Source organism: Caretta caretta, chromosome 11, assembly GCF_965140235.1.
Source record: "Caretta caretta isolate rCarCar2 chromosome 11, rCarCar1.hap1, whole genome shotgun sequence".
NCBI classification, from domain to species: domain Eukaryota; kingdom Metazoa; phylum Chordata; order Testudines; family Cheloniidae; genus Caretta; species Caretta caretta.
In genome coordinates, this window is record NC_134216.1 from 80,879,824 (window position 1) to 80,907,388 (window position 27,565).

At 54.4% G+C, this 27,565-nt stretch overlaps 1 protein-coding gene, 1 long non-coding RNA gene and 1 pseudogene across 9 annotated transcripts in view; 2 read left to right on the plus strand and 1 right to left on the minus strand.

The window, feature by feature from the left end:
* On the minus strand, positions 1–10,600 carry LOC125644673 (uncharacterized). 2 transcript variants are annotated; one of them, XR_012664483.1, is made up of 5 exons: positions 10,510–10,600; positions 9,279–9,429; positions 8,216–8,329; positions 6,278–6,861; positions 1–6,000 (listed from the first exon to the last, which is right to left on the minus strand). It is a non-coding gene; the product is annotated as an uncharacterized LOC125644673 (long non-coding RNA). The 2 variants fall into 2 exon arrangements; XR_012664482.1 differs by having other exon boundaries at positions 9,268–9,429.
* The window catches only part of LOC142068598 (antigen-presenting glycoprotein CD1d1-like), a 23,706-nt gene continuing 5,595 nt past the window's right edge, over positions 9,455–27,565 (plus strand). Inside the window, exons 1-5 of one of the 7 annotated variants that reach the window (XM_075118222.1) lie at positions 9,455–9,985; positions 11,852–12,017; positions 13,004–13,434; positions 14,837–15,423; positions 26,638–26,916. In XM_075118222.1, the coding sequence (XP_074974323.1) occupies positions 15,399–15,423; positions 26,638–26,916 (304 nt within the window). In that variant the 5' untranslated portion in view covers positions 9,455–9,985; positions 11,852–12,017; positions 13,004–13,434; positions 14,837–15,398. Of the gene's footprint in view, positions 9,986–10,681; positions 10,821–11,851; positions 12,018–12,633; positions 13,435–14,836; positions 15,424–25,609; positions 26,161–26,637; positions 26,917–27,565 lie in introns of those variants that run through there. The other 6 variants (XM_075118221.1, XM_075118224.1, XM_075118225.1 and 3 more) reach the window with 6 other exon arrangements.
* Positions 17,471–17,646, plus strand: LOC125645240 (U2 spliceosomal RNA; annotated as a pseudogene).

Genomic DNA, 27,565 nt, shown 5'->3' on the forward strand with positions numbered 1-27,565 from the left:
TGAAATCAATAGGCAGCAGGTTTAAATCAACCAAAAGTATTTCTTCACACAACACACAGTCAACCTGTGGAACTCCTTGCCAGAGGGTGTTGTGAAGGCCAAGACCACAACAGGGTTTAAAAAAGAACTAGACAAATTCATGGAGGCTAGGGCCATCAATGGCTAGTAGCCAGGATGGGCAGGAATCGTGTCCCTAACCTCTGCTTGTCAGAAGCTGGGAATGGGTGACAGGGGATGGATCACCTGATGATTCCCTGTTCTGTTCATTCCCTCTGGGGCACCTGGCATTGGCCACTGTTGGAAGACAGGATACTGGGCTAGATGAACCCTTGGTCTGACCTGGTGTGGCCATTCTTATGTTCTTATTTCTGGTGCCTGCGAGCGCCACAGGATCTCACATTCCCTGGAAACTAACTTATAAATTTTCCCCTATGCAATGTACATGCCCCTCTGCCATGTACATTGGCCAAACCAGACAATCTCTACATAAAAGAATAAATGGACACAAATCAGACGTCAAGAATTATAACATTCAAAAACCAGTCGGACAACACTTCAATTTCCCTGGTCACTCGATTAGAGACCTAAAAGTCGCAATATTACAACAACTAAACTTCAAAAACAGGCTCCAACAAGAAACTGCAGAACTGGAATTAATTTGTAAACTGGACACCATTAAATTAGGCTTGAATAAAGACTGGGAGTGGCTGGGTCATGACACAAAGGAAAACTATTTCCCCTTGCTTATTTTTTCCCCCTGCTGTTACTGACACCTTCTTGTCAACTGTTGGAAATGGGCCATCCTGATTATCACCACAAAAGTTTTTTTTTCTCCTGCTGGTAAAGGCTCACCTTAATGGATCACTCTCGTTGCAGTAGGTATGGCAACACCCATATTTTTCATGTTCTCTATGAATATATAGATCTTCCTACTGTATTTTCCACTGCATGCATCTGTTGAAGTGGGTTTTAGCCCACGAAAGTTTATGCTCAAACAAATTTGTTAGTCTCTAAAGTGCCACAAGTCCTCCTCGTTCTTTTTGCTGATACAGACTAACACGGCTGCCACTCTGAAACCTGTCACCTATTCAACGTGACCCTCATTTCCCATTCACGATATGAGAGTGGAAGCCAAGCTGCCCTAAGGAGAGCTGGCTGCATTTCCATGCCTAAGGATGGGGATCAGGAAGAACACTGAAGAGCTGCAGGAAGCTGAGGGGGCATATAAAGATGTCGGGGCAGGAAGAGGCTGAGAGAGGCATGGGGAAGTAGGGGATACAGAAGGGACACTGGACAGAATAAAAGGAATCACCACAGGAGGATGTGGGGGGCAACATGAATGTGCAGAGGAGGGGTGGGGGAAGATGAGGTGGCCACAGAGATCAGGTCGGCAGAAAGGGGAAATGAGGGGTAGGATACCGTGAAGGGAAAAGGCAGGGAAATGGCAGGAGAGGAGACCGAGTGCAAAAGGAGACCGGATGGGGAAACTAGAGAGACAGGGTAGTAAGCATAAATGAGGAAAGTGGGGAGGGAGACCATGGCAGCTCCCGCACCCCAGGGGATAGGAGAGGCTAAGGCAGTGGTCCCCAAACTTTTCAGAGTTGCACCCCCTAACCCCTCTCTGCTCCCCCCCACCCCTCGGAGCCAGGATATGGCGGGCAGGGGCACAGGCAGGGGTAAGGGCACTGAGGCCCACAGCCGGGGGAAGGTCTGGGGCCAGGAACAGAGCCAGGACTGGGGGATGAGGCTGGGGGCAGGACTGGGGCCGGGGACAAAGGAGAGCTGGGGGTGGAGTGTGGCTGGGTGGCTCTCCTGCCCCACCTCCTATGCGGGCTGGCTCAGGCCCTGCTGTGTTCCCCCCCCAAACATTCCTCTGTGCCCCCTAAAGGGGTGCACCCCACAGTTTGGGGATCTGTGGGCTAAGAGATGTCCCCTGCAAACAACCATTGGGGAATTTTGAATCTGAAATGCTCAAACATGCTTTGCAGGTGGGCAGCTTTCCTCCAAAATCTCAAAAACTAGAAGGCAAATTGCCCCCCACCCCTTCCCTGGCCTCTGCTCCAAATTTTTGTGGTTTAAGCCACATTCATGATTTGATGAAGTGAGCTGTAGCTCACGAAAGCTCATGCTCAAATAAATTGGTTAGTCTCTAAGGTGCCACAAGTACTCCTTTTCTTTTTGCGAATACAGACTAACACGGCTGTTCCTCTGAAACCATTCATGATTTTGAGGACCAACTGCTGAATACTAAATCTCCAGGGTAGGCAACGTTGAAAAAAGGTCTTGGCCTCATGCCTCCTGGGCCACATACCCAGGTTAGATTCTGGTCTCAGTAAAAGACTGGTGTCAATTCAGATTCACAGCAAGGAAGGACAGGGTCTGACTCCAGATCTGGAGGAGATGAGGTCGGTGTCTGCCCTGAGGCGGGGACGAGGAAGGAGGCTATGTCATTCGGGCTCTGATTACTGCACAGAGAGGAGAGAGACAAGTTTTCTGGGGTTTTTACTTCCTAGGTCAAATACTGCTGCTGCTGCTGGCTCCTGCTCCGTTCCTTGTGATCCAGGAGCCGGGGCTGAGCCGAGGTGTGTGCGGGGAGAGATCTGCATTAACCCCGCTCTGTGCCCAGCGGGGGAGATTTTCTGCAGTGTCTGGAACCAGCCCCGGGCTCTGCCCACACCAGCCCCAGAGCTGGAGCCTGCAGGCGAGGGGAGAGCTCCGGGGCAAAGGGCTGGGGCCGGGCAGGGAAATGACTCTGCACCTTGCCCCATCTCTGCTCCCCATGGGTCTGCCCCAGTTTAGCAGCTGTAGCAGCTATTAGGAAGCAGCAGAGGGCTTGCCCCATTGCACAGGGCTCCAGGCCCCTATGCAGGATTCAGGGCCTCAGGGTGACTATGGGGGGTCCCCAGCGAGGACTGGCTGAAATCACTCCAGCACCACAACAGAGGCATCCAGCACCATGACCCAGAACATTCCCCCACCCCCACCCATTCTGTCCAGAGGAAGAGCGTCTGTGGGGTGGGGGGGGGGGGGAGGGAGGGACAGGGACAGGTATCAGCCACTGAGGGGGTGTTCTGAACATTAGGAGCAATGACTGGGGTTTTTTTGGGAGGAGGGGGTTTCAGAGCTGGGGTTTGGGAAGGATATTTGTTCAGGGGGGGTCCATGTTCAGAGTTGGCACTCTGAGTATACAGCAGTATAAACAAGTTACTGTTTCTATAAAATTTTAGTTTGTACTGACTTCGCTAGGGCTTTTTACGTAGTCTGTAGAAAAACTAGGCAAATATTTAGACGAGTTGATGTAACCCCTGGAAGATCTCTGCGTACCCCCAGGGATACATGTACCCCTGGTTGAGAACCACTGCTCTATAGCATGGGGGATATTTGCAGCTGGGGGTTGGGCCTCTGGCGACAAGGTGGGTTGTGTTTTTATTTGTTTCCCTTTTCACACCTGCCTCGCTGAGGTTGGACTGCAATGGAGACAAAGGTTAAGGGCCAAATCGTGCCCTGGGTGTGAGTCCCGCCACAGGAAATCTGCCAGCTGTGAGAGCGTTTCTAGTCATTTGTAAAATATATATAAAATCCCCTCCCTCCCCCTGATTCTTCCAGGAGGGGCTGCAAGAGCGTCTGTCACTTGATGATTCCCTGTTCTGTTCATTCCCTCTGGGGCACGTGGCGTTGGCCACTGTCGGAAGACAAAAAAAAAAGGAGTACTTGTGGCACCTTAGAGACTAACAAATTTAGTTGCGCATAAGCTTTCGTGAGCTACAGCTCACTTCATCGGATGCATATATTTACAGTGTCATTCATACTTGCCTTGCTTCAGATAAGTAATTTGCATATTACATAGCAAGTATGAATGTGAATAACTCACTCAACCGAACCACTGCATGTAGCTATTGGACTATTTACAGAGATGAAAAACGTCTTCAGATTTTTCGGCGTGCCTTTGCAGCAGCAAACATTTCTATTAAATTGGAAAAGCCTACAGAGTTTACTATCCCCAATTCAAAGGATAACAGAGTAAGACTGTTAAGTCTTTTTTGAATCATTGTAGCATGTAAAGCACTTTTTATCCTTTTTAAATGTGAAGAAGACCTTTCACCACCGCAGTTTGAGACTGGGAGTGTCAGGTAAATGTGAAGCGCAACAAAGACATTTGGAAAGACTGTTTGCAAATTCTGCGTGTTCATTATGGTCAGCATTTGCAGTGGTGTAGGCAGAGCTTGTGATAACGGCTTGGAGGCAAGTTGCTTTACCAGTGAGCACCACTGTACCCATTCATCAAAGATCTCTTCATTGAGGTCACCTGAATAGAATTCAGTTAAACTTCTGAGAGACTCTTTAACAGCAGTACTGTCAAGGTCACCCGTTAAAAAACAGAAACGGTTGTTTATTTCTGAATATGCATGAAATCTTCTGTTGAGATGGCTGCCAAGTGAGTCAACTATGGCGTAGAATGATTCAACTTTGAACTTCTCTTCACCAGTCAGCACGACAGCAGGTTCTTCGCTATCATCAGCCACACGCTTTGGATGATGTTGCTGCTTTAACTGGAAGTTAGCTGTAGAACGTAAAGACATTGCAGATTCATGGTAGTCCTCAAAGCTATTCCGTGGTGCTGCCAGCAACTCAGAGAGTGACTTCAGCAGTGTCACAGCTCCGCCCGAGTCCATTGTTTCAGACTGCGGAAGTTGACTTGTTTTGTTTACTCTTGTCAGGACACTACTCCAAAACGTTGTCATAAATGCAGTCTCCAACCGAGCCATGGTTCCAGCTGAAGAGAGTTTGCCTCTGCTCGTGTGTAGCCATTCTGCAGCGTGTCCGCACCAAGAGCCTGCAGCAGATTTGTAGTTGCACGATAAACTGCAAAGTGCACCCGCTTGAACTGGCCGCCTTGTGTCACTGAGGCGCTTCGGGAAAAGTTCTCTCTTACTGGCCTCACATGTCTCCTTGTGCAGAGAATCTCGCAAGAGGCCCCCCCAGCGATAAGTCGATCCTGAGAAAAATACATACAGGTTTTGGATAAAGCGAAAAAATGTAATTGCATCCGTGCATGACTCTGCAGCTGCAACGCTACGTAGGTAGAGTGAGTGGGTCATGCATGGGATGTACACTGCTTTCTCGTTGCCTGCAATTACCCGAGCTTGCACACCGGAGTAAGTGTTGGACAGGTTACTAGCCCTGTCCTATGTTTGACCTCTGCAGTCCTTTAGATTGATATTTAGTTTGTCATTCAGGGTTCCATTGATGACATTAAACAGATGAAGACCTGTATGCGATGTAACTGGAACAAAATTCAAGAAGCGTTCTACGGGCGTGCAGTCATTCAGCACATAGCGCACAGTAAGCGTCAGCTGATCGGTATGGCTCGTATCTAGTGTGGAATCAGTGCTGAAGGAAAAATACTTAGCCAGTTTTAGCTCATCCACAATGACCTGTTTTACCTTGACAGCCATGAGTTTAATGAACTCTTCACAGATTGTCGATGATAGATGAGACGTTGTGCCATGACCAGTATTCCCATAGTTGTTGATGTGGCAGGCCAGGAAAGGGTTGTACTCTGCTATGAGCTCTAAGCAGCCCAGAAAGTTGCCATTATTAAGACTGCCAAAGGTTTCATTCGTCCCGCTCAGTGCCAGACCTCGTGTTGCCAGAAATTTTATTGTTGCTACGACTCGCTTCAACACTTCTGTCCAGTAATTTCTTTCTTTAATATTTCCATCTGCTGTATGTTTATCAAGGGCTTGAGTCTTCGATAAACGCATTGTCTAAGCGGTGAGAGCTTGTCGGTGCTCAGTAGATCTTTCATGGTCACCGAGTCTGCCAATGTGATCCCATGAATCAAATCCTCTCTTGGCTTGTGCAGATGTGCTGTTCGGAGAAAACAATTTGCACATAAAACAGAAGAGGCAGCCAGTCGATGGTGAGTATATGAGCCAGGGCCTTTCAATAATTTCACCATTCGGGGACACTTGATTGAAGGCTGTATCACAGAGTTTCCTAAAATAAATTAAAAAATTAATATTAATGAATACTCTTCAACATTTCTGCTGAATACAGGCACACTGGTGGGGCATTAAGAGAGTAAGCAGCTCACAGTGCAGTAGTGAGCAAAACCTAGAATGTACATTTTTACATTTAGATAGAGACAGCACAAATCTGCTTATTTCAATTGTCTCTCAAAATGAATAGTGACGTCAACCCCTTTCTGGGAAAAATTGATCTCAAAAAACACTCAAGTAATGTATTAAAAAAAACATAGAAAAGTTATAATTACCTTGTTCTGCCCTTATGTTGTCTTGATGACATTGCATATTTTCCATCGCGATTTCGGCAGAAATTAGGGCCCACGTCTATGCAGTACTGTTGGGAGAAAGCATCAACCGTCCAGAGAGCGGCATCGGAGGAAGGCAATCGTACTAGTGTGTTTTGCAGCAGCAGGTTATCACTGGGTTCTTTCTTTGATGAGAGGATTTCGTCAGAAGAAACAGCCTGATCTTCAGAACCATGTCCAACGTAGGCTGGACCCGCCACTGTACTAGTATCAGTTACACACTCATCATCACTACTAGTGCAGCTAGTAGGATTAGTATGGTCACCGGCAGTCTCTATGCTGTTATTAATGAAGTAACTGCTTATGCAATGCAGTTCTGCCTTCTGCTCTTCAACTTCTGCTCTACGCCTCTGTTTCTGAGCACCACGTAAATGTTTTTTCGTCGTTTATTTTCTTTATCGCTGGGACTGGTTTGTTCGTTCTCCTCTATTTACGGTCTCCCGCCCTGCACCTCTCTCCCGCCTGCGGCAGATTGCAGGGTGTGCAGATGCACATACGCTGCTGACCTTCCGATGCCACGTGCCTTCCTGGAAACAAATGCAGCATGGAAAGAAAATGAAAGGGCAGAGTGTGTATGTGGAGGGAGCCCAGGTAGGTCCCTGGAGTGAGGCAGAGGCCGGGGACAAGCACAGTGTGGCAGGTGGGCGGAAGGGTCAGTCCCCAGCTGGAGCGAGGCAGGGGCCGGGGCAAGAGCACAGTGGAGTGGGGCAGGGAGGGGCAGTCCCCAGCTGGAGCGAGGCAGGTGCTGGGGGAAAGCACAACAAGGCGGGGGCTGGCACCTACTTCCTTCTGCAGGAGCCGGGTCCTTGGGAGCCAGGTCTCTCTCTCCAGCTGAGCTGCAGCTCCTCCAGGCAGAAGCTGCTGCTCTTCCCGCCCCTCCGGTGAGGAGGCTGGCTGAGGTTACTCCCGTATCCGGACATTTAGTGTCCGGTCAGCAGTGCTGACCACACGCTGCCAGGTCCCCTTTTTGCCTCGACTTTCTGGTCGAAAACTTGACACCTGGCAATGGGGGTGCCGCAATGTGGGGGGGTCAGAGGGCCATGGCCCCATCACTTTTAAAAGAGGGAGGGCTATGCCTTAAGGGTGAGCGACGGGGGAAAGGGGGTGGAGGGGAGCAAGTAGTGGGCAGGGGGAGAGGCCAGGAGGTGGCAAGAAGTGAGCAGGAAGTGGGCGGGGAGAGGGGAGTGAGCAGCGGGTGAGGGGAGGGGCCATGGCGCAGAGAGAAGCAGCTCCCTCCACCCCCGGCACATTTCAGGCTCACTTGGCCCCTGTCCCTGCCAGCCAGGCCTGGGCAAGGAGTGGAAGGGGTAGGACCAGCTACTGTGCACACCAGCCGCTCTGTTCTGGGTGGTGGCTGCCTGGGGGGGACAGAGCCTCTTTCCCTCCCCCATGGCCCGCCAAGCAGAAATCGTGGGGGGGCCAACTGTCCCCCCACTTGCCCCCCCCAGTGTGTCACTTCTGGAACAAGTGGTGAGGCGGGGCCAGGGGGCAGAGAGTGGCAGGTGGGTGGGACCAGGGGATGGAGAGGGGAGAGCGGCAGGTGGGGGTTAGGGGAGGGCCAGAGAGGAGAGAGCGGCAGGCGGGGGGGGCAGGGGATGGAGAGGGGAGAGCGGCAGGCAGGGTCTCAGGGGGAAGAAGCTGAGCAGGGGTGAGCCTGGGGATGCAGGCAGAGGCAGGAGGGGTAACATTCCAGGCACCGGGGCCCCTTCCAAGTGTGGGCCCGGTGCCATCGTAAACCTGGTACTGTACCTGCTGGCTACAACCCTGGATGGGGTGAGATGAGCCAGAATCGGAGGACCTTACTCGCAGCACATTTGTGTAAGAGACCCAGCTTTTTCCTTCACTTAATGGACAGTTTGTCTCACTTTCACCAACTCTCACCTGCATGGGCACCTCTTGGGATGTCCCTTTCTTCAGAGCCCCGGAGAGCCGGGACTCACAGCTCTTCCCCCCGTTCCAGCCGGGCGACCGTGTCAGGTTTGGGTAGGGGGACTCCTGCTCGTGGGGTGAAATCAGATGAGATCAGAGTGCACTCAGGATTTCTCACAAGGAACCGTCTCTGATTATAACCGGGCCCCACGCCATGAAGGGGGTTACACGGAATCCAAATGGATGGGAACGTGGCCACTGAACCCACTTGGCAAAAGCAGAGGTCTGCATAGGGTGGGGGGGATTGGGGGGGCAGGGGTTGTGTCCCATCCCAAGGAGGAATTTCCAGGATCTGTATGCTCTGGGGGACTTGCTGACTCAGACACGGCTGATATGAAACACTTGCCTGTGTCTGAACCTGCAGAAGCCAGGGCCCTTCCATAGATGGAGCAAGTCTCAGGAATTGAAAGCAGGAATTTTGTGTGCAAATGAGAATTAACATGCGCTGATAACTGTAATGCTTCTTGACAGCTGGAGGGATTGGGATGAATTAGCGTCTACATTACATCTCTGACTCCCCTGTCTCATGGGTGGTAGTGTGGAGGTGAAAGTCACTTTCCCTTGGGATCTGCAGCCTTTGGGACTCAATTCCCTGATGCGCCCATGGAAGAACCCCGAGCAGAAGTGAAACTGGGCATATCAGAAATCCCACAGCTTCTAATAAGTAAGGGGGCAGGAATCCCTGACCGAGCGAGGTCATGGTCTCAGAATTCTGTGACGTCCCCGTAGAGGGCTCTCTGACCGGGGTCCAGCCGAGCCCCCGGCCCCTGGGTGAAATACACAGCCACCTCCTCGAAGGTCACCGCTGTCTGTAACAAACTCAGAACCTGGTGCCCCAGCCACAATCCCATTGTAAATAGTGGAGGAGTGCCAAAAGAAGAGGAAGCTCTGGGAGGGGCAGCCACCCCTACCCTGCACAGAGAAGCCAGCTGGTTTCAGGGGCTGGAGGGAAAGAGAGAGCTCTTTATCCCCACCCCTGCAGAGGTGGTGGCGGGGGGCCTTACATTTATCTCACCCCTACTAGCCAGAGGACAGGAATCCCAACAATCTCTCGATTCCCAGCAGCTGGATCTGAAGAGACAGGGCATCTCCCTTCATGTTTCACAGCAGCCTTGGGCTGACAGGTTCAGGCTGCAGCAGTGGGAGTCTGGTCCATTTTCTCAGTCCTGTACAGGAAGGAGTTGTTTTCACTTTCAGAAATGGGCCCCTTCACCCTCCCCGCCACACCTGGCGGCGTTCCAAAAATCAGGCCTCAGGCAGGACATGTAGCAGCAGGTTTGCCCCGTCCTATCCCCACCATCACAGACCCACCAGCAGGCCCCTGCAAATCTCTCACCCGAGCCAGCTACGCCTCGGCCATTTCCCCGCCACTTCCCCGGGGAGAACAGAGAGACCTGCCGTGAAACATGAGTGTTATTCGGCAGCCGGTCAGGGTGGGAGGGCGAATGCGGAGGTTTCCGACGGGGCTTTAGTCCATTTCACAACCGCATTCTCCCCACCAGTCCCCAGCTTTTTCCCTGCAGACAGGAGCTCGAGACGCGGCCATGATGGGAAAACCCTTGGTCACTTTATTGTGGTGCGCACACGAAGCCTCCCACCAGGACCGAAGCCACCGAGACCATCTCAATAAGGCTGCGATTCCGTGACTTCCACAGGCCAGTGCAGCTGGCCACAGGCCTGGCCCCGGGCAGCTGGCTGTGGGGAGCGCCTGAGAAGTGGCTGGTATGGCTGACCCCGGGGAGCGCCGGAGCAGCATCCGTCCCCGAGGGTGGCTGGAGCAGTGGGCTTGGGGGCAGCCGTGGGGGCCTCAGAGCAACAGCCTGCTGGGCAGGCAGCCCCCACCGCTGGAGCAGGAGCCCTGGGGAGCAGTGGGGCTCAGGACTAGAGCTTCCGTCGGGGGATTTATAGCAAAAGCCAGAGACAGGTCACAGGCCCTGAATTTTTGTTTATTACTGTGACCTGTCCAGGACTTTTGCTAAAAACACCCCGACTGAATCTCAGCCTCACATATTAACCCTTCGCAGGCACAGAGTCCCCGAGCCGACTGCTAGAAAGGAGCAGGATCCAAAGAGCCGCTTTGGGGGACCCCCCGGCCCTGTTCCAGGCAGCGCGTCCCCCAGCAGCAGGACCTGGCTTTTCTCCCCCCCACCGTCCCGGCACTGCCCCGGGGCGGGGGGCTGCAGGGAATGGGGGGGGAGCGGAGCCGGGAACCTCCCCCCATGGCTCCCGCTGCCTCCATCTCTCACCTGCGGGCTCCGGGTGGGGGCTGGGGCGGGCAGAGCCCGGGGCTGGTCCCCCCGGCCGGGCCCAGAGGGGGGGTCCGTGCCGGGCTCTCCCGCACCCCCCGCGGGGTCCAGCAGCGGCTCCGCCCGGCTGTGAGCCCAGCCCACAATGGAGGCAGCCGCGGGCTCCGTGTCCCGTGGAAACGGGTCCCTGGGCAGGAAGTGAATCGGATTCACTGCGGCGTTCAGCCCGGCCCCGCCCGTGTCCCGCAACCCCCCCGCTGCTGCTGGCCCGGCCCGTCTCCTCGCGGGGACCCCCCCCGCGCCGGGCAAAGGTGAGCGAGACTCGGCCCCCGCCTGTCGGGGGGGGCGGGTTATGGGGCGCCGGGGGCGGACCCCCCCCTTGGGCCCCTGGTGCCTGCCCCCCGGCCATTTCAAACAGCCCGGGCCCCCCCCCGCCGCCGCCGCCGCCGCCGGGCCTCGCTCCGCCCGGGTGCGGACCCCTGGGGGTGGGTCTGGGCCCCGGCCCCCTGCGGCCAATGGGAACCGGTGGGGGCGGTGCCTGGGGGCAGCTGGGCTGGAGACCCCCCGGCCCGCCCCGCCTAGGAGCCCCAGGAGAGCTCCGCACCCCCCCTCCCCGAGTCTGCACCCCCCACCCCTTTCCCACCCCCTTCCAACCCCCAAACTCCCTCCCCGAGCCTGCACCCCTCACCCCTTTCCCACCCCCCCTCCGGCCCCCAAATTCCCTCCCAGAGCCTGCACTCCCCAAACCCTTTCCCACACACCCCTCCGGACCCCAAACTCCCTCCCAGAGCTGAGAGCCCTAAGGGCCAGTCTGGATCTGAGCAGTGGGAAATTGGGGCCCTGGGTCGGGGTGGCATTCTCCTCCCCCTGGGATGTTCTGTGCACATTAGACATTTGTGGGCTGTCACGGAATGGGAATTTTCTGTAATATTTTGTATGAATACTGTGTGTTCCTCAGTTTCCCCTACATGCTGCATAGTTAACTAGGTCGTGGGACCCAGAGATTCAGCTGTGATGGATGCCAGCTGTGGGGTCTCGGCCCCATGTCTGTGGAGGGTCGGAGAAGATAATGGCCACTCCAATTACTGAGACCTTTGGTACTTAGTACCTAACGACCATGGGTGGCCGACCCCTCAGCAGAAAGCCAGCTGGGTGTAACCAGTTGGGGAGCAAAGGGCTCAGGAGGGGTCAGGTAGAGGGTTGCAGCGTGTGGGTGGCCGGAAGCTGGGACAAAAGGGGTCCGAGGGCTAAGGGCTTACCACGCTTGTAGCTCTCTGTGCTAACCAAGGACTGTCTGCTCTGTGGTCCAGCCAGCTAACAAACCCTTCTGCTGTCCCTGCAGATGTTTGCAGCAGGGTGAACGCTCCCTTTGGGGCACAAGGCTCTCCCTGGTGTCCAACCCAGGTGGACTCGCTGAAGGGGGCTCCCGAAGTGAAGCAGGGGGGCTGAAGACTCCAAGGTTCAGTCGCAGGAGGCAGTCGAGCCACGTCACTTACCCTAGTCACAGAGTGAGACACTAAGTGAGGGGGGCCTGCCCAGGGACTGTGCCGGAGGCCCTGTGGGATCACTGGGATCCAGGATCCGCATGGAGCCGGAGCTGACCTGTGTCATGCAGTAAACCCTGCAGGGAGGCACCGCCTAGCGGGCTCCTCTGGGGGCTGCAAGCATCTGGGCCTGGGTGCAGGGTTCAGGCCCGGCTACATACACAAAGGGAGAAGATCCAGGCAGGGGGGCACAGGAACCAGGAGGGGATGCTCACCTCGGGCTGAGCTGAGGTGCCCGGGAAGCAAGCAGATTGGCCCTGGGACATAGGCCCAGCTGCCCCCTGGGAGCCCTGACGACACTACAGGATGCCAGGGAGGCCGCTCCAACTCGCTGGCTGAGCTGAGAGGTCCTGGGGGGCAGGGCCCATCTCCAGAGCTGGGTGTGGGGCACCATGGGCTCTCTGGGGATAGCTTCCGTCCTTTTGTTCCGCACCTGAGCACTCGGGGGTCCTGGGCATGACTGGAGTTTCTCGGCCCTGCGGTAATCCAGCCATAGTCTGGGCTGTGGATGTGAAGCGGGTTCAAGCAAGGCAGGGAATTTTAGTCAGGACTCCTGGGTTCTATCCCCAACTCTAGTGGGGTCTAGTCTAGTGGGTGAGAGCAGGGGGGCTGCACCGACCAGCCTGTTACAAGGTAGAACAGCAGCCCTGAGCCACGCTGAGAAGGGATGGACAAATTCCTGGCCAGACACTTGCTACTGTGTGCTGTGTCTGCACGGCGGGGCCCAGAGTGGTGCCACTCCGCCAGCAGGCCATTGTGGGGCAAGGAATAGGACATGGGGGCCTTCGCCCTCCTGGGGATGCCAGCTCCAATCTGCTGTTAGTGGGCTGGCAGGTGGAGGGTGGGGCGGAGTGGGACTTTTCTGTAATATTTTGTATGAATACTGTATGCACCTCAGTCTCCCCTATATGCTGCATCGGTGGGGGGAAATGTCTGTTTACTCTATGCAGGGGCCCAGCGACCCAGAGCTGTACAGACTTTCTGCCTCTCAGGAAGGAGGCTGAGCGACAATACTCTGGCCAAGAACAAAGGACTGAGGAGGAGCAAAACTAGAGACAAAGAGGGGAACGGGATAAAGACGCACAGAGCAGGACCTAAGGGGCCCACGCAGCTTGGCTGGGGCTCGGAGATCCCGCAAAGGAACTCTGCTGTAACTTCCGTTTCCTTGAGCTGTGTCGGCCTGCGCTGAGTTCCAGTCACCGAATAAACCCGCCTGCTTTGCCAAGGCTGGCTGAGTCCCTGCAAGTACTGAATGGGGGGAATCGCTCCCTTTGGGGGTTCAAGCCTCACAGAGGGCTCCAACCCAGATGGACTTGCTGAAGGAAGATCACGGTGTGAAGCAGGGCTGCTAAGCGGTGACACCATGTGGCTTTCCCTGAAGGTAGCGTGGGGCCCTCTGGGAGGGTCCGACACTTCGAAAGGATCTCCCAAGCTCAGTTCCAAGTCTGGGCCAATGAACCTTACCTGTGGAGACATGACAGGGGGGTGCAGAGAGGAGAGAGCCCAGGAGCTCAAGTGCTGGGGTCCTGGGGTTCAATTTCTGGCTCTGCAAGTGACTCCATGTCCAGTCACTAAATTCTCTGGGCCTCCCACCCCAGCTGTGCCAGTGGGACAATGGCCTGACCTGGCCTAGCCCTGCCCTGCCCCGCCCCATGGTGGGTGGCGGGTGAATGCAGCAGAGATGGGGAGGGGCTGAGACTGGGGGCTTAGAAGCCCTGTAGGGAGATGGATGGTGCGAGCAGTGAAAAGGCCAAGCTGTGCCTGACTCATGGAGACTGAGCCCCCCTGGAGTCTCAGTGCGGTGATGGACCCTCTGACCCCCATGGCATGGGGTCCCTCAGCACTTCCCCCAACAGTGCAGACCCCCTGCTGTGAGAATCGCACTAGGACTTCCCGGTGTCAGGGAAAGGCAGCTACAAGGAGCACGGTGCCCCCCAGCATTGTGGGGGTGCATTGGACCAGCGCTAATTGCGAGGGGAGAGCGCCCATACCCCACGCCCTGCAGCACAGGCCCCCCTAGGGCTGCGCTGGTGCAAGGACTGCAAGGGAAGAGCACCCCCTCCTAAGTCACCTTCAGCTCACTGGTTTCCATTCAGGTCCCCAGCCAAGGAGGGACCAGACCAAACCCTGCTCTACTGGCAAGTGGGGACACGACCCAGCGGAACCGGGGGGGGGGGGCATGACCCCTCTTTTTAACACCCCTGCACAGGGGTGCCATTCAGAGGCAATGTGGAGGGTCATGTGGGGAAGTGTGCTCCCCATTTCTGCCAGAGCTTGCTGGCCCTGCTGGGTCCCTCAGTGGCAGCTGCTGGAGCTGGTGAGGGGTGCCCCTGAGGGCATGGTAGGAGAACAGCTGGGAACTGCAGGGAGGGGAAACTGAGGAATCCCTGTTGAGGTTACAGGGACAAACCATCCCGATGAGTCGAAAGAATAGTAAATATGGCAGGCGACCAGCTTGGCTTAATGGTGAAATCTTAGCGGATCTTAAACATAAAAAAGAAGCTTACAAGAAGTGGAAGGTTGGACATATGACCAGGGAAGAGTATAAAAATATTGCTCGGGCATGTAGGAATGTTATCAGGAGGGCCAAATCGCACCTGGAGCTGCAGCTAGCCAGAGATGTCAAGAGTAACAAGAAGGGTTTCTTCAGGTATGTTGGCAACAAGAAGAAAGCCAAGGAATGTGTGGGCCCCTTACTGAATGAGGGAGGCAAACTAGTGACAGAGGATGTGGAAAAAGCTAATGTACTCAATGCTTTTTTTGCCTCTGTTTTCACTAACAAGGTCAGCTCCCAGACTGCTACGCTGGGCATCACAAAATGGGGAAGAGATGGACAGCCCTCTGTGGAGATAGAGGTGGTTAGGGACTATTTAGAAAAGCTGGACGTGCACAAGTCCATGGGGCCGGACGAGTTGCATCCGAGAGTGCTGAAGGAACTGGCGGCTGTGATTGCAGAGCCATTGGCCATTATCTTTGAAAAGTCGTGGCGAACCGGGGAAGTCCCGGATGACTGGAAAAAGGCTAATGTAGTGCCAATCTTTAAAAAAGGGAAGAAGGAGGATCCTGGGAACTACAGGCCAGTCAGCCTCACTTCAGTCCCTGGAAAAATCATGGAGCAGGTCCTCAAAGAATCAATCCTGAAGCACTTGCATGAGAGGAAAGTGATCAGGAACAGCCAGCATGGATTCACCAAGGGAAGGTCATGCCTGACTAATCTAATCGCCTTCTATGATGAGATTACTGGTTCTGTGGATGAAGGGAAAGCAGTGGATGTATTGTTTCTTGACTTTAGCAAAGCTTTTGACACGGTCTCCCACAGTATTCTTGTCAGCAAGTTAAGGAAGTATGGGCTGGATGAATGCACTACAAGGTGGGTAGAAAGCTGGCTAGATTGTCGGGCTCAACGGGTAGTTATCAATGGCTCCATGTCTAGTTGGCAGCCAGTATCAAGTGGAGTGCCCCAAGGGTCGGTCCTGGGGCCGGTTTTGTTCAATATCTTCATAAATGATCTGGAGGATGGTGTGGATTGCACCCTCAGCAAATTTGCGGATGATACTAAACTGGGAGGAGTGGTAGATACGCTGGAGGGGAGAGATAGGATACAGAAGGACCTAGACAAATTGGAGGATTGGGCCAAAAGAAATCTGATGAGGTTCAATAAGGATAAGTGTAGGGTCCTGCACTTAGGACGGAAGAGCCCAATGCACAGCTACAGACTAGGGACCGAATGGCTAGGCAGTAGTTCTGCGGAAAAGGACCTAGGGGTGACAGTGGACGAGAAGCTGGATAGGAGTCAGCAGTGTGCCCTTGTTGCCAAGAAGGCCAATGGCATTTTGGGATGTATAAGTAGGGGCATAGCGAGCAGATCGAGGGACGTGATCGTTCCCCTCTATTCGACATTGGTGAGGCCTCATCTGGAGTACTGTGTCCAGTTTTGGGCCCCATACTTCAAGAAGGATGTGGATAAATTGGAGAGAGTCCAGCGAAGGGCAACAAAAATGATTAGGGGTCTGGAACACATGAGTTATGAGGAGAGGCTGAGGGAGCTGGGATTGTTTAGCCTGCAGAAGAGAAGAATGAGGGGGGATTTGATAGCTGCTTTCAACTACCTGAAAGGGGGTTCCAAAGAGGATGGCTCTAGACTGTTCTCAATGGTATCAGATGACAGAACGAGGAGTAATGGTCTCAAGCTGCAGTGGGGGAGGTTTAGATTGGATATTAGGAAAAACTTTTTCACTAAGAGGGTGGTGAAACACTGGAATGCGTTACCTAGGGAGGTGGTAGAATCTCCTTCCTTAGAGGTTTTTAAGGTCAGGCTTGACAAAGCCCTGGCTGGGATGATTTAACTGGGAATTGGTCCTGCTTCGAGCAGGGGGTTGGACTAGATGACCTTCTGGGGTCCCTTCCAACCCTTATATTCTATGATTCTATGATTCTATGAGGCTAAGTGGGGGCTGCCGGGGGGGGACAAACCTTTAAATTGTGACCCCCACTATCAGCAGTTGGGTCTTGGCCCCCCACTTCTAGAAAGTTTCCTGCACCCTTGCCAGCTACGGTCGCCTGCCCTGGGGAAAATGCAGGCAGGATCTGGGGGCTCCTGGGGCTGCTGTTGGGCTCGCAGCTGGGGCTGGCAAGGGGAGGAGCCATGCATGGGTGGGCTGCAAGAGGGGCAGGGCCACTTGACCAAATATGCAGATATTGGTGCCAGCGGAGCATTGTGGGAGTCGGAGAGGGGGGAGACTGTGCTTTGTTTAGGCGCGCGATGCTTCGCGAGGGCTGGGGAAGCATATAGGCTGCGATTGGATGTGGTGCGAGGCACGCCAAGGACTAGGAATCCTGGTGCCATAGGTGGAGTATATGGCGCACACAGCCAACTGCGACCGGGAATCGTCATCACCAGCGAGCCCTGGCAGAAGAGTGAGTGTCCAGAGAATTGCTTAATGTTATGTTTGGTTGATGTGGTAACTCATGGTGTTGGATGCTATTAGGTGGGTGAGGATCATCTACTTAGAACACATCACTGGACATAAGCAATACCAGGAGAGATGAGCTGGAGTGCCAATGGAAAATGCAGTTTGTAATTAACTGAAATACTTCCCTAGTGGGTTGTATTTTCTAAATGGACAACCTACCTATATTCTGTAATACTGAGGGACAGTCTTCACTCATTGATATATTTGCTTCCCACAGCCAAGTCTCTGTATAACTTTTCATGAGTGATGTACCTAAATACTTTGATGTTAATACCTAAAGTGTATTGTTAAATTTATCCACCTTAATTTGGATTGTTGCTGATTATGTACTATGTGTACCTTATTACGTTTAAAACAAACTTCATAATTGTGGATAATCTAAGCACGATACTCAGATGTACAGACACGCTTTTCTTAACCTGTGTTCTGTATAATTTTTTAACATTAGCTTTAATAAAAAATTTAAATCTGTTCTTATCAGTTTAATATTTGATATGTTCTCTATTTGAGAACTGTATATTAAATGGATTTTTGAAACAGGGAGCTGGATTAGGGACTTACTCCATCCATCCCATGAATCAATCTGGTATTGCAGTGTTTCCAGGAGTGATGTACTTTCCATCCGGGAGAATCTTCTGGTTAAAAGAAAGTGAAAAATATTTCTTATGTTAGTGTCTGCTTTGTAATGCTCATATATTACTCATTTATTTTGGGTTGGTTATTTATATTTTGTTTGTAATTGGGTCTCTCACGTTGGGGGACTGCTTTTCTTACATTTACTATTGTTTATAGATCACTGAAGTGGCTCTCTTCTTATTTTATTCTCTGTCTGTGCTCGCACGGATCCCCTTCATGCACTTTCCAAACGTGTGTGGTTTGGATCAGGGTTTCATCTGTGTCCCCATGGGAGAGAATGTGGTGGCAGCGGGGCGAAGCTTCGGGGAAAGGGGGGGTTTAGGGGCGGGACTAGGGGGAAGGTGTGGCGTGAGGCTGAGCGCTTGGGGAGAAGGGGAATTGCGAAGGCAGGGGGAATGGGCGTCGTAAGGCTGGAGCCTCATGGGGAAGGCATGGGGCAGGGCCTGGGGGAAGGCATGGGGCGTCAGAGGACTCATGGAATGGGGTGGAGCGGGCTGGCATGGGGTAGGAGGGCCACTGTTTGGGCACTGGTGGGCCCCCCACTTTTACAGACCAGAAATTCCATCACACTGACCTGCACCCACCCCGCCACCAGAAAACTGCCCTCAGCATGATGTCCCTGCACAGCACAGCTCTCTATTCCTGTTTTCCTGAGCTGAGTGCAAAAACTGGGGGTCAGTGCAGGGCAGGCATCTGGGTAGTGGCTAGACAAGGCGCTGGACTCGTGTTGAGCGAAGCTGTAAGTGTCTGCCACACGCTGCTGGACTGGTTCAGATAGCTGTGTCCGGGCCCAAAGGGGCACCGGGCTCCGGCCTAGCGCTGGCCCAGTCTCTTTGACCTGTTGCTGTAAGTGCTGACGCTGACAGATGGCGTTACATGTCAGTGGGCGGGTTATGCACATTAGCATTCCCAGGAGCCAGGGAAGCCGGCCACATGAATTAAACGAAGCAGGCGGAAGGAATTCTCTGTGTGCGAGCAGAATCCTGTGCGGAGACTTCTTGCTTTGAAGGGTTGTAGGGGAGTGATTTTGGGGCAGTGATTGCCACTTAGTTCCATAGTTCTCAAAGTCTTGTTAATGCTGCCTGGTGTCCATCTGCGAGCTGCTCCTGGTGGTGTAGAAAGCGGCAGGAGCAGGAGGGCTGCGTCGTGTTGCAGTTCTCAGCTCCTCGGAGCTAAGACCAAGTGTAAGTAGTCTCTTGGTCTATCAAAGGCTGTGACCAAGTGTCTTGATGTTTGGTCTCTTGGCCTTGAGATGAAAACCTTGTCTGTGTCTCTTGGACTGTGAAACATAAACGTTATCTTTTAAGTTACATGTGTTCTTACCAGTGTGATGTCTGATCTGTTCTCCACTGGAGAGCTGTGTGTTGGTGGTGGAGTAGGGGCTTGCTCTGTGCATTACACAAGTCAGCCTGGTATTGCAGCGCTTCCAGGAGCGGTGCCTCTCCCAGCTGAGAAAATCTTTTGGTTCAAAGAAAGTGAAAAGTGAAAACAATTGTGGGGTCAGTGTCGGGATTGTGATGTTCCCATGTTTTGTCTTTGTTTCAGGCTGGTTATTAGTGTTTGTTTTTATCTGGGATCTTAGAATTGGGGGCTTGTTGCTTTTAGTTTTGTGTTACAGTCGGTTGTAGATCACTTAAGTGTCTCTCTTCTTATTTGTTTGTCTGTTGGTGTTCACACTGCTCATCTTCGTGCACTTTCCAAAAGTATGTGGTTTGGAACAGCTGTTCATCTGTGTACCCCTGAAAGAGACATTTTTGACCCTTTCCCCTTGGGGAAATATCGTTGTTTCAGTGTAAGGAACAGTCTCTGTCAATGGTTTCTCCAGACTAGGAGCAGAAGAGGAGAAAGATTTGAGTCAGAGTGGTAGAGTTTCAGGCCACAAGAAACTGCCAGATAATCTGATCTGACCCCCTGCACGTCGGAGACCGCTACCCCCCACCCAGTGAGTGACCCCTGCAAAGAGCCCAATCATCTGGATGGGACCATCTGTACACTATTCTCTTGTCTGCCGCAGGCAGAGAGTAGGAGGGACTGAGGTGCACCGGATCCTGCGGCCCCTGCAATGGCAGGGAATTGATTTGGGAGATACACCCAGAGGATTCGAGCAAGCGACCCAAGGTCCCTACAGTAAAATCCCTTCCCGAGCCCCAAAAATGGCAATCCATCAGTTTGACCCTGACCATGTGAGCAAGACACACCAGGCAAGCATCTGAGAAAGATCAAATATTGAGCCAGTGGGTCCATGGCCAAACTCTGGTGATTCAGAGTCCTACACTGTGCTGGGTTCTCAGTGACTTGCATTAACTCAGGAGAGAGCGAGATAAAGAAAAGCGAGAGGGCCCCAGAGCTAAGCGCTGCAGATCAGAGACTCCCACACTGGGCATCCCCTTCCAAGGAAGGCTGTTACTTGGGAGCTGGAACCTGTTCTCCGAATCCCACTCCATCTCTCCCAGCTCTCTCTCCCCTTCCTTCTCAGTTCAGCCCCAGGTGAAAGTTTCCCCCCTAAAATCAGGATCCCAGCCCCACCCCAAGATGCTGGTTGGTCCATGACGGGGTTTTACTCCTCAGGGACCAAAATCAAGCAGTCCAAGAATGGGGAGACTGGCCCTTCCAGATCCTGGTGATGATGGAGATGAGCTCCCAGCCCAGAGGTGTCTACACCTGGCAGGTGGAGCACATCAGCCTGCAGCGCCCCCTCTTACTAGGGTAAGAGACTCTGAACCTGGCACATTCCCTGAGCCCTTGGGGCACCCCTAGCTCTGTGGAGCCCTCCAGAGACATGGGCATGTCTCAGACCTGTCCCCATCCCTGGGGGCAGGGAGCAGGGACGTTACAAAGGGAAGGAGAGGCTGGGCTTAGCCCAAACCACCCGTGCTCTTCTATTCACAGAGGCGCAGGCCGACTCTGCCAGGGACAAGATGCTGGCTGGGGTCGGGGCTCTGTGCTGTGGTTGGTCTTCATGGTCCTGGGATTGCTCGTCCGCCTGAGGAATAAGAAAGGTGAATGGCTCCGGGACAGCACTGCGGCACCAGGAAATGACTCCCCAGTGGGGCCATGATGAAATCGCACTGGAGGGTTTCACTAGAATTTTGATTCACCACAATTTACTTTAGCTTCCCCTTCCAGCATGAATCAAGTTCTCTAGTGACCAAGGAGCTTCCTGCCCATCTCTCTGCCCACGGCCAGGAAGTGTGGGGCTAATCCCAGCTCCTGGCTTCCCATAAATCTGAGTCAGACCATTCCCATTCAGAGCTACAGTTGTGGCCCTCCTGGCCTCCCCTCCCGGTCTCCTCTCTAGCCCCCACACTCCTGGAACGTCACGGAGTTGCAGGCACAGTTGGTGGTGTCTGTAAATCAGCCAATTTCTCTCTAGTTATGAAACAAAAACACTTCCCCCATTAAAAATATGGAGACCAAACTCACATGAGAAACGCAACAGCAATCCCACCCCTGAATTCTGAGGCTTATTTATTGTACCCTCTACAGTGTTTCCCTTTTTGCCTCAATGCATAAAAAGCATGTAATAACTTGCAGGTCAAAAGGCCGAGTGCATGACGCCTGCGTTTCTGTTACGTACGTGGGTGGCACACACGCACGCTGATTACTTTCCCAATGAGCCATAAGATCTCATTCACCCGCTGTCCAGCCGTACAACGCTCTTCCGAAAAGCACCAGAATCTCCCTTAAATGAAATGAAGAGAACGGGAGGGGCTGGAGCTGGACTTTGACTCCACCTTGTTCTCCGCTCGCCCCACTAACAGGAGCTGATGCCTCTCCCCTGGCTCCCTGCCAGCTCCTGAATTCGATCCCACCCTGGCGAGTGCAGAACCTGGTGGGCTGGGAGCCCAGGAGTGACACTGCTGACCAGTATTGCCAACTTCAAGAGATCAAAAAGCGTGCATCAGACCCCCGCCCCAAAATCAGGAGATTGGCCCCCAAATCGTGAGATTTTATGAAAAAAGATTATACTGGGTTTTTAGGTCAGCCTCTTGATTTCTGAACTCCCCCTGCCCCCCGCCCCCAGGGTGTGCCCATGTGATGATTAGCGTTGCCCACTCCCACGTGTACTGGGGAAGGGGAGTTTGGCCCCTGCTCCAGGAGCTCTCACCCCCAAATCTGCCCCTCGCCTGCCCAGCAATTAATTCTGTCCCCCCATCAGTTCTGCCCCCCAACCGCCCTCAATTTAACTCTCCCTCAGTTCAGTCCCTCAGCCCCTACCCCCCGCACACAGCACCACCCTCAGTTCACCCTCCCAGCACTCACACCATCTACTCACACCCTCAATACAGCCCCTGCCACCCCATCAGCCCTCACCTTCCTCACTTCGGCTGTAAGGATTAGGGCTTTTCCTCTAGCCACGTGACTTATGAGGAGAGGCTGAGGGAACTGGGATTGTTTAGTCTGCGGAAGAGAAGAATGAGGGGGGATTTGATAGCTGCTTTCAACTACCTGAAAGGGGGTTCCAAAGAGGATGGACCTAGACTGTTCTCAGTGGTAGCTGATGACAGAACAAGGAGTAATTGTCTCAAGTTGCAGTGGGGGAGGTTAAGGTTGGATATTAGGAAAAACTTTTTTACTTGGAGGGTGGTGAAACACTGGAATGGGTTACCTAGGGAGGTGGTGGAATCTCCATCCTTAGAGGTTTTTAAGGCCCTGCTTGACAAAGCCCTGGCTGGGATGATTTAGTTGGGGCTTGGTCCTGCTTTGAGCAGGGGGTTGGACTAGATGACCTCCTGAGGTCTCTTCCAACTCTGATGTGCTATGATTCTATGAAGCCTGAGGACTTTGTCTGCAGCCAGATTGGGAGAGCAGCAGCCATGAGCTATTACATCCTCACATCCATCAAAAATACATTAAAACAGGGTAATATCGGGCTGTTAGGAAGGCTCCTGTCCTAATGGCACCCACCATCACCAGATAAAGGACCAGATAAAGGAACAGATCTTAAGGCGGTTAAAGAAAACTTAGTTTGACGCATTCTGTCTGGCAGGCAATCACTTATAAATGGTTGTGGGTGTAAAATCCCCATTTCTTTATGGTTTTGTCTTTATGATCCCCACTTCTCTATAGTTTTCTCTCTGGTCTCTGTCTGGTTCTTTGATTGTTTTTGTCTGTGACATGGCTCATTTTGCGAGGTGTGAATTAATTAAGGTGGTGAATTAATTAAGGTGGTAGGATTGGTTAGAGAATTTTGTTACACTATGTTAGGATTGGTTTGTAACATTTTAGTACAATGATTGGTTACAGTACAGCTAAGCAAGGCTCAAGTTTCACTATCTAAAGTGGGGTCCAAAAGGAAGTTCTTGGGAACCAACTCCAGGACACAGCTCCAAGGTCAGAGCTGCCAGACCTCAACAACCAGCCTCCCCAGATGACCTGATCCTGACTGTCCAGCAGGGAAAAATTATCTGCCTTTTTGGGACTGGGAGTAGTGAGCATTTTAGGGTTAATGTATGCATTTTTGGGTAACAACTTTTGCTGATGAGAGGGTAAATAGGATATTACTGTGTAAGGCTCTGTCACTGGTAAGACACCCCCAAACCCGCAGTGTCAGGCTCCGCCTGAGCCCTTGGCATGGGGAAAGGGCGGGTGCCTACATTAAGAGGGTTACGCCTTGAGCCCTAGGGCCAGGGTAAAGGTGGGTGCCCCTAAAGGAGTGTGCGACTAACAGAGAATTGTGTGCTGGTAACACAGCCCCCCTGCGGTCCCCAGGCCATAGTTTAGCCCTCCCACCCTCAACTCTGCTTCTCTGGGTTCTTCACCCTCCCCAGGCCTGGGGCCTGCCCTGGGGTCCCCTCTCTCCCACTTCCCAGGCTGGCAGGAGATCAGCCTGCCGGGGGCTGACAGCGGGAGCCTCTCTCCCACAGCAATGTCCTGGGGAGAGAACTCAGCTGCAAAAATATATCGGTGACATCTGAGAGTTCTAGCCCCGGAACAGAAGTAAGGCTTCATTTGACTTAGAAATCGCATCTCTGGCGATGAATTGGGGCGCGTTGGCATGTCTGTCCCTGGCACAGCATTGCTCTGTGGGCGGCAGGGGTGCCAGATCCCAGTGGAGGGGGAACGGGCGGGAGAGGTGTCTCTCCCGGGGGTGGGGGGTGTTTCTGTGTAAGGGCCACACACCATTTCACCCTTCTGCTGTCTAGCACTGAAAGACAGCGCAGATGAGACTTCTGTTAACTGCCTGCCGGAGCTCAAATCCCGGATCACCAGGCCTGAGTGCTAAGCCTGAGACCGGCTCTGAGACAGCTGAAAGCAGCTGCTCCTCCTGCCCGAGGTGAGGCCCAGCCGCTAACTGCTGGAGCCCCCCAGAGCTGGGCTGAGCTGGGGGAGCTCAGGATGTGGCATCGCCGAGGTGGCAATAGAAACAGGTGGCAGCAGAGCCGGCGAAGGCCCGTGGCCAATGGGGTGGAGACACAGCTGCACAGCGGTGCACAGGGTGAACGGTGGCACCTGGGAGCCACTTGCAGTCATGGCCCCAATAGCAGCTGAGGTGTCCCTCATTGTAACCGGGGTGGGACGTGAACTCCCGCCCCGTGAATGCAGCTCTGAACGCCGGGTCTGTGCTGGCCAAGGACAGCAACCGTGAGAGGGGTGAGGAGGTGGGTAAAGGAGCCTTTGTTTGTTGGACTTTCCAACGCAAGGTGAGGAGCTGAGGCAAAGGACACTGCCCAACGTACTCGGGGGGTGGGCGTTTGGCTCACGGTCATATGCTGATGACTAGTGGTGATGGTGTTTTACCACGATAGTGCCGGGCTCCTTTCCTCTTTCTATTAAAGGTTTTCTTTGCTATACACGACTCAGTGAGGGGGAAGCATTGGCTCTCAGAGGCGCCGGGGGTGGTGGTTAATTTTCCCAAATTACGGGTGGGGACTCAAGCGGGTTCTGTGCTGAATTGTTATGAGGAACCCCTCGATGCTGAACCCGGCCCTGGTTGCTGCCGACTCCCCCCGGCAGAAGGGTGGCATTTGTACGGCAGGGGCATGCAGTGAAAGGCCATCAGAGTCTCCACAGCAGGGCGAGGCCAGGACAGTCGGGCAGCTACCACCCCACACCGGAGTCAGGACACCTGGGTTCTGTTTCCAGCTCTGCTGCAGTTCACTGTGTTACCTCGGGCAGGTCACGTCACCTCCCCATTTGCTTCTCTCTGGAACAGGGGTTAATGGTATTTCCTTGTTTGGCTGGTGTGTTAACTGTCAGAGCAAACCTGAAACCACAGAAGGAAATGGAGAGAAACCACGGTCTTCACCGCCCTGGTGCGAACACGTGGCCTGGCAGCGATAAACCGGCCTGGGCCCTGGTACTGCCACTCGTACCAGCCCAGGGACCGGACGCGCGGGTGTGTCAAGGACGGTCACTCGTGTGCTGCCTCGGGGCTCAAATGTCGACCCTAAAAGGCACAAAACAACAAAGCTCCCGGCTGCAAACGCCGACAAGCCCCGGCATCGGCACTGCAGAGCACCCACGGCACAACCAGCCCGGCACGCCCCGCGCTGCGCGTCCAGGGGCCCGGGCGGCTGCTCCCCCGTAGCTCCTGCTGTCTCGCAGCGCAGGGCCCCGCTGCCCCTGCTCCAGGGCGGGTACCGTGATGGCGCCTGGCTTCCTTCGGCAGGACGTGGGGGTCTGTCTGGGGCTACGACTGCCCTGGCCTCCTTCCCGCCCTCACGCAGTTCGGGGGGGGGGGGGGTCACCCTGGGGGACGGCGCCCCCTGCTGGGGGGCAGCAATTGTGTGCTCATTCTGCGCTGGCGGAAATAGGACTCGGTGGGCGACAGGCTCAACCCCCAGACCTGCCCTCACCCCATCAAAGGGGTTTAGAGATGAGCCTGGCTGCTGAGGATGAATATGGGGAGAGGGAGGGGTCGGCGGGGAGAGGGAGGGGCTATCGAGAGGGAGGGGCCACTGGGAGGGAGGGCAGATGGCGGGGGGCTCTGCCCTCCCTTCCACTCTGACTCTTCACCCTGATCTCCCCCATCACTTGGGGCAGCCAGGCCCAGCCCCCCAGGGCAGGCCTGTCACTGCAGCATGAGTGGGGCGGACTCCCTCTCCAGGCCCCCAAACCTCCCCTCCACGCTAGGCCAAGTTTGGCTGCAGCGCCGGGCAGGGGGTGCAGCTGTGGGCTGCCCCTGGGCAGGGTGAGGAGCAGGACGCTGGCCACCAAGGCGAGCCCTGCATACCGGCCTAGTTTGCCTAGGCGCGGACCCGGCCCTAGTTCTGACCTTGCTGCCGGGGCTCCCCCTCCCGCGCGGCCTCCGCTCCCCGACTCCCTCTGCCGTGATTGGCTCGGGGCTGGCAGCTGCGGGCACAGAGCCGAGCAGAGACACACAAAGGGAGAAGTTGGTGACGAGGCTTGTGTCCTGGGGAGGAGCCGACAGCCTGTGGGCGACCCTGGGCCCCTCGTCCCACCGCACTGACACCGGCCCTAGCCCGGATCCCCTTCCCCTGCCAGGATGCTGCTCCCTCTGCTGCTCCTCCCCTGGGCATGGGGGGCCCTGGCTGGTAAGTGGGGACCCCCCTCCCTGCCCTTTTTGCTGCTGGGGAAGGTTGCGCATGATATAATGCCGGGGCCAGGGTGGGGTAGCACCACATAAGAACGGCCGGACTGGGTCAGACCAAAGGTCCATCTAGCCCAGTATCCTGTCTTCCGCCAGGGGCCCGGGCCAGGGGCCCCAGAGGGAACGAACAGACAGGAATCATGCAGTGATCCATTTCCTGTCGCCCATTCCCAGCTTCTGGCAAACAGGGGCTAGGGACACCCTCCCTGCCCATCCTGGCTAATAGCTATTGATGGACCTGTCCTCCAGGAACTTATCCAGCACTAGTGACCCTTGCTGGGGTGCAAGAGGAGGGGGGAGGCAGGTTAGGGTTCAGCAGGAAAACCCTGGAGCTGGGGAGCATTAACGAGACTGAGACGCCTTAATCTCTCTCCTCACCCACTTTGTCCTCCACTTGTTTCCTCTCCCCTCCCTCCTTCAGCCTCCCCTCCTGTCCCCCCAGGGTCTCTCACCCTCCGGCTGCTCAAAACCACCGTCTTCCACAACGCCAGTTCTAGCAACGTGGAGGGGATGGCCCTGCTCGGAGACCTGGAGACCCACTTCATGGATTGCAGCACCTGCAGGATCCGCTTCCTGCAGCCCTGGGCCCACCAGGGCTTGACCCCGAGGCAGTGGCAGGACCTGGAGACAATGCTCCATCGCTACCTGTCCAAATTTATCCTTCTTATTAACAAAGGGGTTAAGGATGAAGGAGAGCACTGTGAGTATGGAGCGGTCCCCACAACCAGCAGGGAGCTGAGAACTGACACACTCACTGTAGTAACTGAGTTTGTCCTGACAGGGTGGATGGGGGTCAAGCCAGCCAGTTCCTGGCCCTTAGGCTGAATGCAGCCAGGGTGCCCTAGAAGGGAATAGCCCCATTTTCCATTCTCCACCCCGCTGAGCCAGTCCCCCAGCTCTACGGCCACATTGCAGCCTGTGCACCCTCGAGGGGAAAAGCCCCGTGTCCCGTCCCCAGAGCAGTGGCAAATGGTTTTTCACAGCCAGGTGCCCAACCAAAGGCCCTTGTTCATGCTACCGGAACCTGGCCAGCCTGAACACTGAGAACTGACACCTTCAACACACGACTTGGAAGGGCAGGAAATGCAGAGCTAAGCAAATCCCGCCCCGCACCCCCACAACCAGCTCTGCCCCAGGGCATGGGACAGACCCAGCACGCCTCTTCTCAGCTGCTCAGCCCAGTGTCTGCACTGGGTGTCTGGTGCTGGAGCACTAAAAGAAGGTCCTCGGGGGAGACTTTCTGTCAGGAACCCCTTACCCACCTGCCCCCAAATTTGCACCACAAAGTCTCCCTTGCACCTTGCTGGGGCAGAGCTAGTTTCATGGCAACCTGCCTGGGCATGTGCATT